Source organism: Convolutriloba macropyga, chromosome 1 (genome assembly GCF_964194025.1).
Source record: "Convolutriloba macropyga chromosome 1, txConMacr16.3, whole genome shotgun sequence".
NCBI classification, from domain to species: Eukaryota; Metazoa; Xenacoelomorpha; order Acoela; family Convolutidae; genus Convolutriloba; species Convolutriloba macropyga.
Window position 1 is genome coordinate 59,716,085 of NC_134468.1, and position 14,608 is coordinate 59,730,692.

Genomic DNA, 14,608 nt, shown 5'->3' on the forward strand with positions numbered 1-14,608 from the left:
GACCCCCCCCCCCCACTATTGTCCCCCCACCGCCCTGTTGCCCCCCACCCCCCCCCACCCGACTGTCGCCACCCCCATCGGCACCCCCGTGCACCCTCCCCCCCCCCCCCCCCCACCACCCGTGGCTAGCTACTGACGAACAACCGCTAGCTAAAAACGCAAATTTATACTAATTTTCACAATTTTTTTCAAGATTTTTGAAAATTTTTGTCAGTTTTTTAAGTTTTTTCAGCCCTAGGTGTCAAGGAATCCACTCTAGGATTTGATAATAGGTTATTGAATAATTTCTAGCGGTAATAGAATGGTTTCAACATTTCAACACTGCGAATTTTTTGCATTTTTTTGATAAATTTTGCAAATTTTTTCAATGTTTTTGAAAGTTTTTGTCGTTTTTTAGGTTTATCCAGCCTCAAGAGCCAAGGAACTTCCTCGATGGTTTAATAATAGGTTACTATGTAGTTTCTAGAAATAATGGAATCATTTTCAAGATTTAAACATCACGAATTTTAGTATTTTTAAAATTTTTTGACATATATTTTCATTATTTAAGATTTTTCAGCCTCAGGGTTCAGAGAACCTCCTGAAGGGTTTGATAATACGTTGCTGCATAGTTTCTAGTGGTAATAGAATGTTTTTCAACATTTGAACATCACGATTTTTAGCAATTGTTGGATAAAACTTGAATTTTTTTTCAAATTTTTCAAAATTTGTCATTATCTAAGTTCTTCCAGCCCTAAGAAACCTCGTATAGGCTTTGATAATAGGTTACTGAACAATTTTTATTGCGATAGAATAGTTTTGGGCTTTTTAATATCACAAATTTTATCGGTTTTTGAATAAAACATGATTTTTTCAATTTTTTTTTTTGAATTTTTTTTTCATTTTATTTGCAGTTTTCGAGTCCTTTTTTGAGTTTAACGATTAATACTGGCCAACGAAGCTTTTTAAGTCTTGCAGATGGGTTACATGACAAAAATCTAGAGGCAAAAAATGTTCTTTGAACATTTTCGTCACTGCGAAGTGTGGAAAGTTTTCTTCTGAATTTTGCACTTTCAGTTTTTTATATGATATAGTTACTAACAAGGCTAGAATCTCATGGAAAAAATTTCTAGCTCTCTCTCTCTTTCTCTGTGTGTGTGTGTTGGTTGGCGTTTCTTTCCTTCTCTTTCTCGCTCACGTTTTACCTCGCACTCTCTCTCTCTCTCTCCTTAACTCTTTTGTTGACTTCAGCGGCTGTTATGTGGCGTGATAATATCGTCTATTACCCTAGCCTCACGCCTCTTCAATCAAGCGAAAGCTAACCTCACTTAACAGTGGCTAGGTGCTGACAACCGCCCGCCGGTCGTTTGAGAGCAATTCGCCCGACGTTAGTCGGTTATGTTCAAGTTTTCGGAAAACTTTTTTATCATGTGCTAAGTGTATGGATCTTTATGAGCCACTGAAATTATTTCAGGCTTGAAACAGGGATGCTGAGTTGAGACAATAAAATGGTTCTTAAGATATTAATATCTTAAATTTTTGCAAGATTTAGTAAAACTTTGCAATTGTTTCCAAAATTTTTTAAATATTTTTTGTCCTTTTCTTTAGCGAGTTTAACGACCATTACTGGCCAACGAAATTTTTTACGTCTTGGAGGTGGGTCACTTGACAGAAGTTTCGAGACAAAAACGGTGTTGATTTTTTTACTGCGAAGTTGAAAACTTTTGTTTTTATTTTTCCTTTCTCAGTTTTCTATCATTTATTTATTCACAAGGCTAGAAAACTAGAAGTTACAGAGTCGAATCCCATCCTGTCAAATATTGCAATCTCTCTTTCTCTCTCTCTCTCTCTCTCTCTCTCTCTGTCGGTTGGGGTTTCTTTCTCTTTCTCGTTAACGTTTTATTTCTCTCACTCTCTCTCTCTCTCTCTCTCTCTCTCTTTGTTGATGCCGCACTTCAGCTGCTGTTATGTGGCGTAATGTTATCATCTCTGATCCTCATTAACAATGACTTATGGTAGAAATCGTATCTTAAATGACTTAACAGGTACTTTTTAGGAAATTGTTAATTGCTCTCAAAAGCAATTTGTAGCAAATATATTAATCCTGTTTGTCTCTTTTATACAATTTTTCACTGGGCCGATTTTTCGTCTGACCCATTTGACTTTTGTGTTCAGAACCGGGATAAAGAAGTAGCGCCCGGTTTGCATAATGTTCTCCTAAAGCCGTGCAGCCCACTAGTCTTCAAGTATGCGATTAACAGAAACTGTTTTGGAGATTTATACTTATGATGTGAATGGCGGTTCTTAGAAAGTGATACCGCACCCCCAGCCATCCACCGCGCCCACATCAATCCCCCAATCCACTTTTGCACCTCCGCTGCGTTGCACCCCCGATACGCTCATCTTACGCCCCTTCAATTAATATAAAGCTAGCCTCGCTAAACCGTGGCTAGCTACTGACGAAGCCAACCGCTCGCCCGCGGTTTGAGAGCAATTCGCCCGACGTTTATCGGTTATCATCTTTTTTGTTTTTGACCCATTCTCATCTGTTCTTAAGATTTCTTTTCCTATACTTCCTCTTGCTATTCTTTTTTTGTAACCGTTTTTCGTGTTTATTTTTAATCGAAGAGCAATTATTCATTTAATGCTGAAGTAGTTTTTTAACTGTTCCAATTGATTGTGCTTGTATCTTCTTTTTAAGTTAGAAAGTAATATTGGAAGCATTTTTGACCATCTAAAGCAAATGATATGGTCTCTATATTGAGCTTCATTCGCAATTTTTCTAAATTGGACGCTTTTTTGCAGTTTTGTGTTCGAATTTTCTCCAGGTCTTCGGTTTTCAAAAATTACTTCAACCAGCTCTAGTTTATTATAACTGATTATGTTTTATTAACGAAAAGTGAGTACCTTTAATCAAACTTTGGCATATTTTGTCTGTTCTAAAATTCTGCATTTTCTGTTTTTGTTCTGGCTATAGTTTTTCTTCAATCTTTAATTTAGAGATATTGTACAGGTTTTGTTTGGGCACTTTTCTACACAGGGTGTTGGGTGCTGGGCATTTTTGGCAGTTGCTTTATCAAATTTGTTGTCAGATACTTTCCATTGTTCTGTTTCCTGTAATTGTTTCAAATTGATTAGTGTAATTGAATAGGAGGTGCATTAGTTAATTAGGGCGGTCAATTTTCTACTTCGAGTCGTTTCTGGAATTCTGTGGCGATGTTTTGAAGATCGATTTGTCCCCGCATTTTCATTATGTTGAAGTCAAATTTGAATAGTGATTTTGTTCACGCCTTAAGTGGAAGTTAAGAGGTTTTGCTGCGTGAATTTTTTCACTCTAATTTTAAAGTAGAGTGAGAAAATGGTGTTCGAAAAAATATTCGAGCTCCCGATTTTTTGTCACGTGCGACAGTTCAACTTTTGTTTTTGCTGATTTTTTAAGATTTTCGATTGGGTTTTTTATTGCTCTCAAACAAAGTTTTTAGCAATTTTTTTTTACTCCTGTCGGTCTTTTTTATGCGATTTTTTTGCTTGACCGATTTTTCCGTGGACCCATTTGACAGAAAGGGCCCAGCGGGCATTTAGTGCTTTTAGAGCCTTTCAGCTCACTAGTCTTCAAGTATGCGATTCGCAGAATCTGTTTTGGAGACTTATATTTATGATGCGTAGGGCGGTTTTGAACCCCCCCCCCCCCCCCCCCCCTACTGTTGCCACGCCATCAGGCCCCGGTGCACTTCCATGACTCTGACCTTTCAGAACGGGATAGAAATTAAACCCAGCGGGTATTAAGTTTCATTGGAGGACCTAAGCTTCTGTAGTATTTCGAATACTTAGTGTGCTGAAGCTTCAGGGAAGGCCTTAATTTACGGCGAAAAGGTCCCTTTTTGTTTTTGAGCCCAAAATGGTGTAATTATTTGTCATCTTTGATAGTTTTTTGTTTGATGGTTCTTTCTATTAACGATTGCCACCGTTCAAAAAATCATTTGCATGCCATATTTTTTTTCTAATTTTTGAGGTATATATTAGCGGTATGTGTTTTGAAAGTTTTTTTTTGCTTTTTGAAGTGTTTTGACCGTTAGAGGCCGCCAAAACTTAGGGTTTGAACATGGGTTACTGGACTGTTTCTAATGCTACAATATGCTTTGTCTGGTTAAATGGATTTGTATTAGAAATTGGATTTTAAGGAGATTAGCGTCAAGAACTTGTGCAACAGTTTAATAATTCCGGTCAGTAACTTTTTTACTCATTTACAGAGTAACTTTTTAACTTTTTTTGTCTTGCTCTTGACTGTCTTTTTTGTGCAACCAGAATTCTGCTAGCCTAAAATTTAGTTGTTGTATACAGGAGGAAGTTGTTTTGAACTAATAAGTACGAAGAATTTGGCAATTTCAAGATAATTTTAATGTTCAATTTTTAGCATGTTTTGTTGTCATTTTCAAGTTCCCAAATTGTGATACCAAAAAGCTCTAGCGAATCAGCATTTTCTAATTTGTAGCTTTTCAAATAGTATTTATTGTTTGCCTGCCTCATATATGCCAAGCAAGCGTTCTCGTATCTGCTCAGTTTTTGATTTTAGCTTTCTTACATTTTTCACTGATCAATTTGGTAATCAGCACCGGTTTTTTGTTTGACCCTTTTTACTGTTCATCCTCAAAAACGGGATAAACATGTAAAACCTAGAGGGCACTAGTCTCTACGACTTAAGGATCCAAGTATGCGATTCTCCGAAGATATGTCGAGACATAAGTCCAGGATATGAAGGGTGGTTCTTAGAGTTTGATCCCCCCGCTTGTAATTTTCAACACCCCCACTCAACTTCATTCGACCAGTAACCCCGGTCACTCCCCCGCATGCCCACAACACCGCCTTCAATTAATCTAAAGCTAGCCTCCCTAAGCCGCGCAGATCAACCCTACATGACATATAATTGAGTTGTTGCAGGTGTGACTTTTTCACAAAGAACTTGGAAATGTTTCTGATACCTCTGTTTCACTGGCATTCATTTCAAATACAAAGTAGTCAGAATCGTTTTGATCTGTTTTTGCATTCTTTGTTGATGAGAAAATGACCATTTTTATTCGTAAATTTTGGAAGGACTCTTGCTCCTTTTTTGCAACAAGATAATTAAAATTATAACCATATGGCTAAATATACTTGAAACAAAGAAATCATTCAAGCAGAATTATAAACATCAATCAATTTTCTTTATCGATATTATCTATATCTACATTATATATTTTTTAAATAGCCGCACAGCGATAGCTGGGGCTATTATTGGCCTTCTCTTGGTTTTTACGATTCAAAGAATTTGAATTGTATTGGGGCGCTGTCTTTTTTTAAGATCTGTTCACACATTCATGATTTTTGAAGTCAAAATGGAGTTGTAATTTGGGTGAAGCCGAGACAGGAAGTGGAGCGAAAAAACGAGTGGTTTTGCGGCGTGAAATTTTTCACTCAGAAGCAGAGTGAGAAATAATTTTAAAGCAGGAGTGAGCAAAGGGTGTATGAACAAAAATTCGCTTTCTCGCTAGCGTTTTTTTGTTCACATGCGGCAATTTCACTTTGATTTTTTCAGTTTTTTGGATTGGATTTTTTTTGTAAATGGTTTTTCCGATCCGTGAATACTTATTCTAGGCGTATTTTTTGTTTGAAGCCAGTTTCTATTTCTCGCTAGTGTTTTTTGACACATTGATTTTCAGTTTTTTCTTTTAATTTTTTTGGAAATGGTTTTCCGACTTCACTCCTACATCGTTCTTGTTCTAATTTTTTGTTTAGTCAATGAAAATTCGTCAAGACTTGTCTTGCTATGTTATTTCGTTGTCGAGAATTTTGTTACGACCATATGACGTCACAATCTGCCTTTTGTTCATTCGTTCATGCAATTTCAACTGAATTGCGTGCGTGACCTCATTTTTTGCTCTTAGTGGAGCGAATTTTTTTTTGTTCATTTGCGTGATAAAGTTTATGGTCACACGTGATTTACCTCACTCTCAAAAATGACTTCATCACTTTGAAATTGACTTTATTTACTTTAATTCAGAGAGATAATGTTAAGAATGTGTCTCTAAATGAAGTTTATTTGATAAAAAGCTAAGAGAGGAAGTGATAATTTAGACAGATTCGTAATCAAAATATAACATCTCAGCCTTCAATTAAAAGACTAATTTTTTAGTCTGTTTTTTTTTATTTTACTTTTTTAGACTGTAGATCTACGAAGCTATTGCGGCTATCTTGTGGCAATCTGCCAGCTACGTTTTTAATTGTTTTCTTCCTAAAATAAAAATATCTTTTAAAAGCTGCGTTATTATTCAAAGGAGTTTTTCATGCTTTGAGGGTAAAAAATCTTTTAACTTTTTCTTCAATTTATTTTTTGCCAACCGAAGCCATTGTGGTAACTTATTCCGTTTCTGTTCGCATCGACGAACAATCGATTTCATTCCACAGTTGGTTTTGTCATTTTGTCTAATCTTAAAGTGTTTTGTTCGAGTGTTTTGATGAAGCCTCAGATACCCGTAAAAATTTTCAGAATTTTCGGGTCTGGCTATGTCAAATGAAATTTGGTTAGCGACATTTTTTGCTATTCTTAGCTCAACTGGTAGGATCTTTGTATCTTAGCAGATCTCTCGCGTTGTCAAACTTTTTGCATGGAAAGCACACCTTTATACCCATGTTAATCTCTCTTCAATTACGGCGTTGCAAGTTTTTTGCAGATAACTTTTGAAAAAAGATTGCCGAAAACTATGTGTGAAAGCACAAGTGGTTTTAAGAGAATGCGCGCGTTCAGGTGAATTTGGAATTTAATGTCTTATTAGGTATATGGATCGTATAGCATATGGATCTTTTTTAACGTTTTATTCAGCTGCTCATCGAAGTTAAGATTCCTGTCAATTTGATAACCAAGATATCTGCAACCTTTTTGTTTTGTGAGGACTTCGTTTTTTATAAAAAATACAAAATAGAACAATTTGCGAGAATAGTTGATTGCTCCTCGTTCCCAGAAGTATGACGTTTGAGCCTCAAGCTCGTCAATTTCTAGTAAGCTGACAACATTTGATCCTCTTGTGATCAGATGATTTGATCTCTTCCTATCGTGATCTAATATGTTCTTGATCTGATCTCTTGCTTTCAGTGCTAGAAATTATGTGAATGTGCCTGGTTGAGACACGGTGTATATACATGTGTTTACTTTGATGTCTGGCTACTTCTCGCTTCCGAAACCCTTTGAAGCGCTCTGTGACTACGAAGAGAGCGATTCTGAATCAGACCCCGAAGCTACTCATACTTCTGACGTCAAAAGCGGTGCAGAAATTAAGGTGCAATCAGTACTAGACGGAGATTTTAAGCCAACTGCCAACAGTGATTATGCAGAGAATGCAACGAGTGAAGCTCGTAAGGAAGAGCTCGGTGACAGCTCAGACTCTGATGAAAGCGACGATGATGATAAACCTGGGAAAAAATCTTCATCTGCGGGATCAAATTCTGTATCGGTTAATAATGCCACCTCACACCTTGGGGAGAGTGGATTCGATAAAAAAGCATTTTTCAAACTGAGAAGCAAAGAATTTGAATCTTCCTCAAAAATTTCTTCAGTACCGAGGTCAGCGTCCGAGATTCGGGAGAAAATGCGACAACTTGAGATGATGAAGAATAGTGCGAGGAAGTTGAATCACGCCGCGGTTGTTGAAGAGGACCGGGTGAATAAACTACCCGCCAACTGGCAAGCTCTGCAAAAGAAAAACGACTGGATGCTTTATGAGGACGAGCGCAAAAAGGTAATTGTGATTCTGTTTATAATGACACGAGGCATGGCCAACTCCATGTTTGAGCGCGCAAATAGTGCTAAATTGCAGCCAATCATTGAAATCTTTTTCGATTTATCCCAATAATCCGAATTAAATTTACTGTTCTTTCCATATATTTTCCGGCAGCAAAAGTATGAGAACAGTTAATGAACTTATTTTTTTGGCATTTTGAAAAATTGAACGCATCGAATCACTCCATGATAGTTTTGTCGCAATTTTTCTTGGGAATGATTTTCGTGGGTAAGAATTTTAGCGACACTCATTTCATCTGTTTGTACTAAATTTCCTAATTTTAAATCAGCTTCGAAATTCGCAATCTTGGCAAATCACCTTCCAATAAATCGTTACTTGTTTATCCCGACAAAAAGGACAAATTATACTCAAGAAGAGTTTTAGAATACTGTTTTGATCAAACAAGCACAATTTGATACATGGATGTGCACTAAATTCATATTAGCCTACTCACAAGTACTGTTAGTACTGTACTGTCAACGGCGAAAAAGATCCCTCGCGATGCTGCAGCTATAATTGACGATAATGCTGTTTCTCGCGAGAAAAACGCAATTCCGTTCAATTTTGAAAACGCAGGTCCGCACTGTCTGAACTTGACAAAATGAGCATGAAGCGAAGTACAACACTTGAGTGTATTCTTGTAAAATATCGCGGAAAATGGTCCGAAATTCTTACCGCTGTTATTGAAGACTGAAAACATAGGCAGCAACAGGAAAGAGTATTGTCGTAGAGGAGTTTTGGTGGAAAGCAGGAGACATTGCAGACCTCTATAGTATGGGACAATGACTCCTTAGATACCTAAACATCCCGTGCTAAAGCTGTTTCTTTCCATTACCTCTTTGGCCGGGCAGCTAGAGTATGATTTCCCGATGGTGTTGAACCGTATAATAATGACAATGATCCCAAAGAAAAATATCCTCAGGTATAGTTTCAAGATTATGGAGGCTTAGCCTCGCAATTTGATGAAATTACAGAATCCAATTAATCGAAATCAATCGTTCGCAATTTTTCCTAAGAAAATGACTCTGAGCATTTCCTGTTTCTTGTTGACTGCGCTGCGCCTGAACATTTTAGACACACCATTTTGATTATTATTATGCTGGTAAATACAGCTAGCATCGATCGGCTCCCCATCTTTTCGGCTCCTGTTTTATGCAGTACTTCGCTAACTGCAATAAGAAATTAAAAGCAGGTATTCAACCTCTCGAAGAAAGGTTATCTGTATTCGGGCCCTGTGTTTTTACAGGAAGCCGGTTCGGAAGCTGTTGGACGTTTTAGCTAAAACTTATTAGTGTAGAGGTGAAGCCAAAAGCATTGTTGAAGCCAAAAAAATACCTGTGAGAAACTTTGCCTTTGCGACTCGAAGGAAATCTGGAGTATTGCCAATAGATTTCAGGAACGCTTTGAATTGTACCAAGAAAAGCAAGATCATGAGTGCTGCTCATGCCCCGTTTAGGTTCCTTTTCAAGTTCTTTTCATTCTCAGAACAGTCACTTATAATTTAATGTCTATTCACTGATTCTGGAGTGCAGCAATACGATCCTCTTGTTCTTTTTTGTTTTCCGTAACTCTATTGCCTTCAGGTTCCAAATGTTGTAAAACTTTTGGTATTTCGATGGCGCCATTGTTGCGGGAACATGTCAGATTTACGTGGAGTTCCTGAAATATTAATCAAATCATGCGAGACTTGCTGTTTGGAATCAAGGGGAGATGTGTCGTAACTGTGATCGGAAAAACCTGGCGCAATGGATGAATGAGTTCTAAACCTAATTCTATCGCGTCATGTGTACAGAAAAAGATCCCAAAGGTTGAGAGTTTGTTGGATAAATTAGGACTGGGATTATATGGATGATCCACAATGTGTCCGCTGTATCCTGTTTAACTATCTGGGAGCTTCGAAAACGGTATATTTGTTGCGATCAATTACACGATCCAAAAAATTTGTAAACTTCTCAATACATTCGGCTAATTATGGAGGAAAATTGTGGATAGTATCATTGTTACCATGTTAGAAAGTGACAAATGGCACCTATCGTTTCTTCCAATAAATAAATCCGGTGCTAAAGTCAGGCGAGCAAGCGATCAACTAGAAGCAGCGTGGGTAGGCTCAATGGGCCAAACACCATAACTGGTTGAATTTATATCTTTATCCGTTGAACATTCAACCTGCGATAAAATATGCCTATGTAGTTGACGATACACAGTGTCTTGCAATTCAATCTTGTATTAAATTCTGCGCAAAATACAAAAACTACTTGTTTGGTGACGCTTTTAACAAACTTATTGAAATTCACAGAGCTGACCGAGAGAAAGCATGCTTGCTCTTTTTCTCTTGCGACCAGGAGCCTGGTTGACAGCCGTACCTCTTATTGCAAACGAATTCGGGTGTAGTGAAATATCGACTAGGCGTACAAATGAGCGAGACAGAGAGGAAATGCATATTTTGTAAATCCGTCCCGTTAGATGCCCGTGAAGATCACGCTCTCTTGCCATGCCCGAGGTGACATGATGTCGTTCGTCACAAAGTTTGAGAGACAAATTTAGATAGGTTTGCACCTTAGCTAACCTCAGTGCCTGTATCAGCACAGGAGAGTGTGTTGTCCGAGACGATTTCTGGGCCATTAGATATATATTCCTAGCTTCAATGCAGTTCAGGCGGAAGTCCTGGCCGTTACTATTACCTCACGGCTGCAACCCATACTTTCAGATGCGACGTGGATGTCTGGTATATCGCGATAGCAGCAGCCGAGGACAAACAATATACAAGTATTTACAAATATGCAATAAAATTGGCGTACAGTTTGTTCCACTAGCTTTCGAAACATTTGGGGGGTTTTCTCAGAGTTTAGTCTGAAAACACTGAAACGGTCAAATGTTCTTGCAGATTGCGGGAGCTTCAGGGCTGTCAATCGCCTTGCTTTCAATCGCCTTTTAAAGCTTTCAATCGCCTTGCTCAGGTCATTGCAATTTGTCCAATGCGAGGCTTAGCTACGATGTAAATGTTGCGACTAGTATGTTAACATCTCTTGGTAGAGAGCATTTTAATCAAGTTCTTCAGCCAGTGATAAGAGACAATTGTTCGAGACCTTTTCCCAGTGAGCTGGTAGAGCAAATTCATAGAAGGATCCAGAAACCAACGACGATGGCTAAGAGAAATGAATGAAGATAAATACATGAGGCGTTTGTTAACTGTTCATTTTAGCGTGAATTTCGATTTTTTAAATGACTTGAAGTCGTTAAACAGGACCAACATTTATGCTAATCTCTTAGTGAACTATGCGGTATTCTCGCTTCAATTTATTTTATTGTTCTTTTTGAGTGGCATATTTTGGAGTGCTCATTGAAGGGTCTTCGAATCTATTTCGAATAAAATTTGAATCCTTGGATCAATAATGTTGCGCACACGAAAGGCACACATCTTTAGTGAGTTGTGTTTAGGAATGTAAGGAGGACGGCAAAGAATGGGACAGAGTCAAACTGCTGTCAGTTCAAGCGGACGAGGCTGAGCGTCTCCTGAGTCGGAAGAGAAAGAAGAATCCAGACACGGGTTTTGCATCCTTTGAGCAAGCTTCCTATAGGCAGTATAATCGACTAACACGACAGATGACAGTTGACAGAGGTGAATATGAAACACACAAGGAAGAAGTGGGTCAGGAGTCACAACACGTAGACTCCATGTACCACGGAACGCATAAACCGTCCGAAGCTGCAGTTGAGAGAATGGTAACTGATCTGGACAAGCAGATTGCTAAGAGAGCCAAATTCAGTCGCAGGAGGACATTCATTGAAGACAGAGACATCGACTATATCAATGAGAGGAACGCCAAGTTCAACAAAAAGATCGAACGGTTTTATGGAGAGTACACTGCAGAAATTAAGCAGAATTTGGAACGTGGAACAGCCATTTAGCATATTTTGTAACAGTATTGTCGTTCAGTTTTGAAGTAGAATTCATAGAATCGGAAAATACTCTGTTTTGAATCCGAAAAAATGCAATTGACGCATGAGGGGAAAAAGCCAGGGTTGGCAACCGTGAATCTGCAGATTGTACCAATGCGCTATTTTTATTGCGTTGGCGCGGTTAATTAAACCATCAATAGTTTTCTCAACAACAATATTTAATTCAATGTGTTTCAAAATTTTCAGCCCTACTTTTTTTGTATGCCAATTTTGGCCGATCGATATCTTTTGCGGAGAGATACAAAACTGGTAGCATTAAAGAGCCCTTTGAAGTTTTTCAAGTCTCGATGGAAAGTGCTGCTCGAAATTTTTCACTACTCTTCCCCTATCAGGTCGCTTAAATCCTGAATTTTTCCAAATTTACGTCAAAAAGCTTACCATGACCCTTTTTTTAGATTTTTCAAATAATTTTGTTTTGAGCTTTTATGAGCTTGTCAGTTCATATATTTTTTCTGTTTACAAAGAAAGACTTTAAAAAACAGATGTGATCACATCAATAGTTTCTAAAAAATTACTGCTATAAAGAAATCATAGCGGAAAATCACTCAAAATTTTTTTGTTTAATTCTTTCTCTATTTAATATCATTTCGACTTGATGTCAAGATGAATAGCTCTTGCAGTCATTGTCAAAGATTATAAGTATTTACTCAATCTTACTACTTAAAAATATCATTTTGAAGCGTACGATTTCTATCACACATAGGATAACTGCTGTAGATATTCGCTTTTTTGCATCGTTTCCTGCTGATGCTCACTTTTAGTATTTCTTTGGACAAGAATTGCTTGATAGCCGCGTAATGTACCCTGATATTTGTGTCATGAAACTGAAAAAAATTTTCTCAAATATAGCAGTTATCCAAAATCCTCGAAACAACGTTTTTATAATACCCTGGGCTTTTTTGACAAAAATATTACTAAAAATTGAATGAAACAAGATAGATTGTTTTCAGAGACTTTATTCCTCTCCTCCACTGTGCCGTTTTGCAAATCCGGTTGTTTAATTAATCTCAAATTTTCGTCTGTCTTTCATGACTGCAGTGTGATGCGATCTGTATGTGCTTGTTCTCAAGCATTTACTTGGATCAAGTAGTAACTAAAAACCTTGTGCGAAAGCTTCTTAAATAAAAGAAATATGTTTTAAAATTGGAAGTACCGTTAATTTTGTTTCGAATCTAATTTGCTTTAATGAAATAGATTTCCTAGAAGTAAGTTAATTTAAACAACGAACAAATGGTCTTGTTAAAATTAATTGTTCCGACCCTCTTTAGTTGGGGAGGAAATAAATACTCGCGGGTTTTTTGTTCAGCCAATTTTGGCCGGTCGATATATTCACTGTAGAAGGGTGTGAGTGGTATCATAAAAAAACCCATCCAGCGTAGAATATAGAATTAAAAAGATTTTGAATTTCGTTTTTTCCCACCGAGTTATTGAAGTTTAAATTTTTGTGAACATTTGAGACTGATTTCAGTGGTTACGGTGTTTATGGTTGTTACTAGTCCAAAGTATTTGGATTTGAATTCTATTGATGTACTCTTTTTTTAACATTCGAAGAGTTTTTATGGTTTTCTGTTTTTACGACTGGAGGAGTTATGTTGATGGTTTTTTTCTAATCGGTCCAGTAGCTCTGAAACAGGACATAAAAATGTTGATGAAAAATGGAGAGCGGAGAAAAGATAGAGTGGTGGTTTTGTTCATACCAGCTTTCGAAAGAGCGAAAAGACTAATTGTAAAAAAGTTTTCGCTAAGCGAGCGCAATTTTTTAATCACGTGCGGCTTTTACAAAGTGTTTTTATACATTTAACTCTATTTAACTCTATTCAGTAGTAATTAGTGGACTTTTTCTTTGGTTAAGGATAGTTGTTTTTATTGTATTTGGTGATCTTTTGAGTTGACTGCTTTCGATTTTGAGTTGTGTTTGATAAAGAAAATGGAGTGGAGTAGATCAATTTTAAGCTTTCTGTTTTATGTTTTTTTAAAGATTTTTTGCCTTTTTTAATTTTAAACTTTCTTGACTTTTTTTTGTTTAATAGCTGGTTTTTGTTCACTCGTTTAATACTAAGAGGTGGCAATTGAATGTTTTTTAGTGCAGTTTATTTAATATTAATGATATAACTTTGTTATTTTTCATTTCTTTTTTTGCTTTTTTATAATTCGTTGGTTTTTGACAGGCATTTGATAGATCATTGGTTGACATGAGAAACTTTTTGAAAGATTGTGCCGTAGTAATTGATGGAAAGCAGTCTCCACCGTATTTCAGTAAATTTTAAAAATAAAGTAATTTCTTTTTGTTTCTCGTAAGTTCTGGGAGTGAATAGAATTTGAAAAAGTTGTTTCAGTGAACAAATTGGAAGACCGGAAAAAAGAGTGCGGTTCTTTTGTTCATACTTCTTTTGAAACAGAGCGATAAATGTAGGTGTGAATGATTTTCGCTAAACGAGCAATTTTTTTTTTCACGTGTGGCTTTTTCAAGCTCTTTGTTTTTTGAAACTTCTATGTTGTCTAAAAAGTTATTTTAGACTAAAATTATAGTTTTCAGGTTTTTTTAATTGCGTGTCAAAGGTTTATGGTAATTTAAAGGAGTTTTACGCTACTTTGAAGGTTTTTCATTGAATTCTCTGGTTTTAAGGCTATTTTTAAAAGCTTTTTTGGCCCTTTATTGTATTCAAATGCTTTCTTTTGTAACTAAATGTAAGCTTAATGCTCGTGAGCAGTTTCTATTACAAATTAAATGCAAGTTCTTTGGTACAAAGCATTTTTAAATGTTTACGAAGGATTGTTAAAATTTTTCTTAATTTCTTTTGCTTTTTAAAAAATAGAGATGTTTGTGTTTATTTTGGCTAGTCCAAATTTTTCCGAGC

The 14,608-nt window shown here is 36.8% G+C and overlaps 1 protein-coding gene across 1 annotated transcript; it reads left to right on the forward strand.

Annotated features, from left to right (window-relative positions):
- The first annotated feature begins 7,085 nt into the window (after positions 1-7,085).
- LOC142341056 (pre-mRNA-splicing factor syf2-like) lies at positions 7,086-11,759 on the forward strand. Its single transcript, XM_075391901.1, has 2 exons — positions 7,086-7,748; positions 11,229-11,759. The coding sequence occupies exons 1-2, from the start codon at positions 7,167-7,169 to the stop codon at positions 11,697-11,699; spliced, it is 1,053 nt and encodes a 350-aa protein (XP_075248016.1). The 5' UTR covers positions 7,086-7,166; the 3' UTR covers positions 11,700-11,759.
- Positions 11,760-14,608: the final 2,849 nt, after the last annotated feature.

Excerpts from the sequence above, each read along its gene's own strand:
- LOC142341056 (XM_075391901.1), top strand. The coding sequence starts at position 7,167 with ATGTCTGGCTACTTCTCGCTTCCGAAACCCTTTGAAGCGCTCTGTGAC. Across the intron at positions 7,749-11,228 it reads ATGAGGACGAGCGCAAAAAG|GAATGTAAGGAGGACGGCAA; the intron begins GTAATTGTGATT and ends AGTTGTGTTTAG.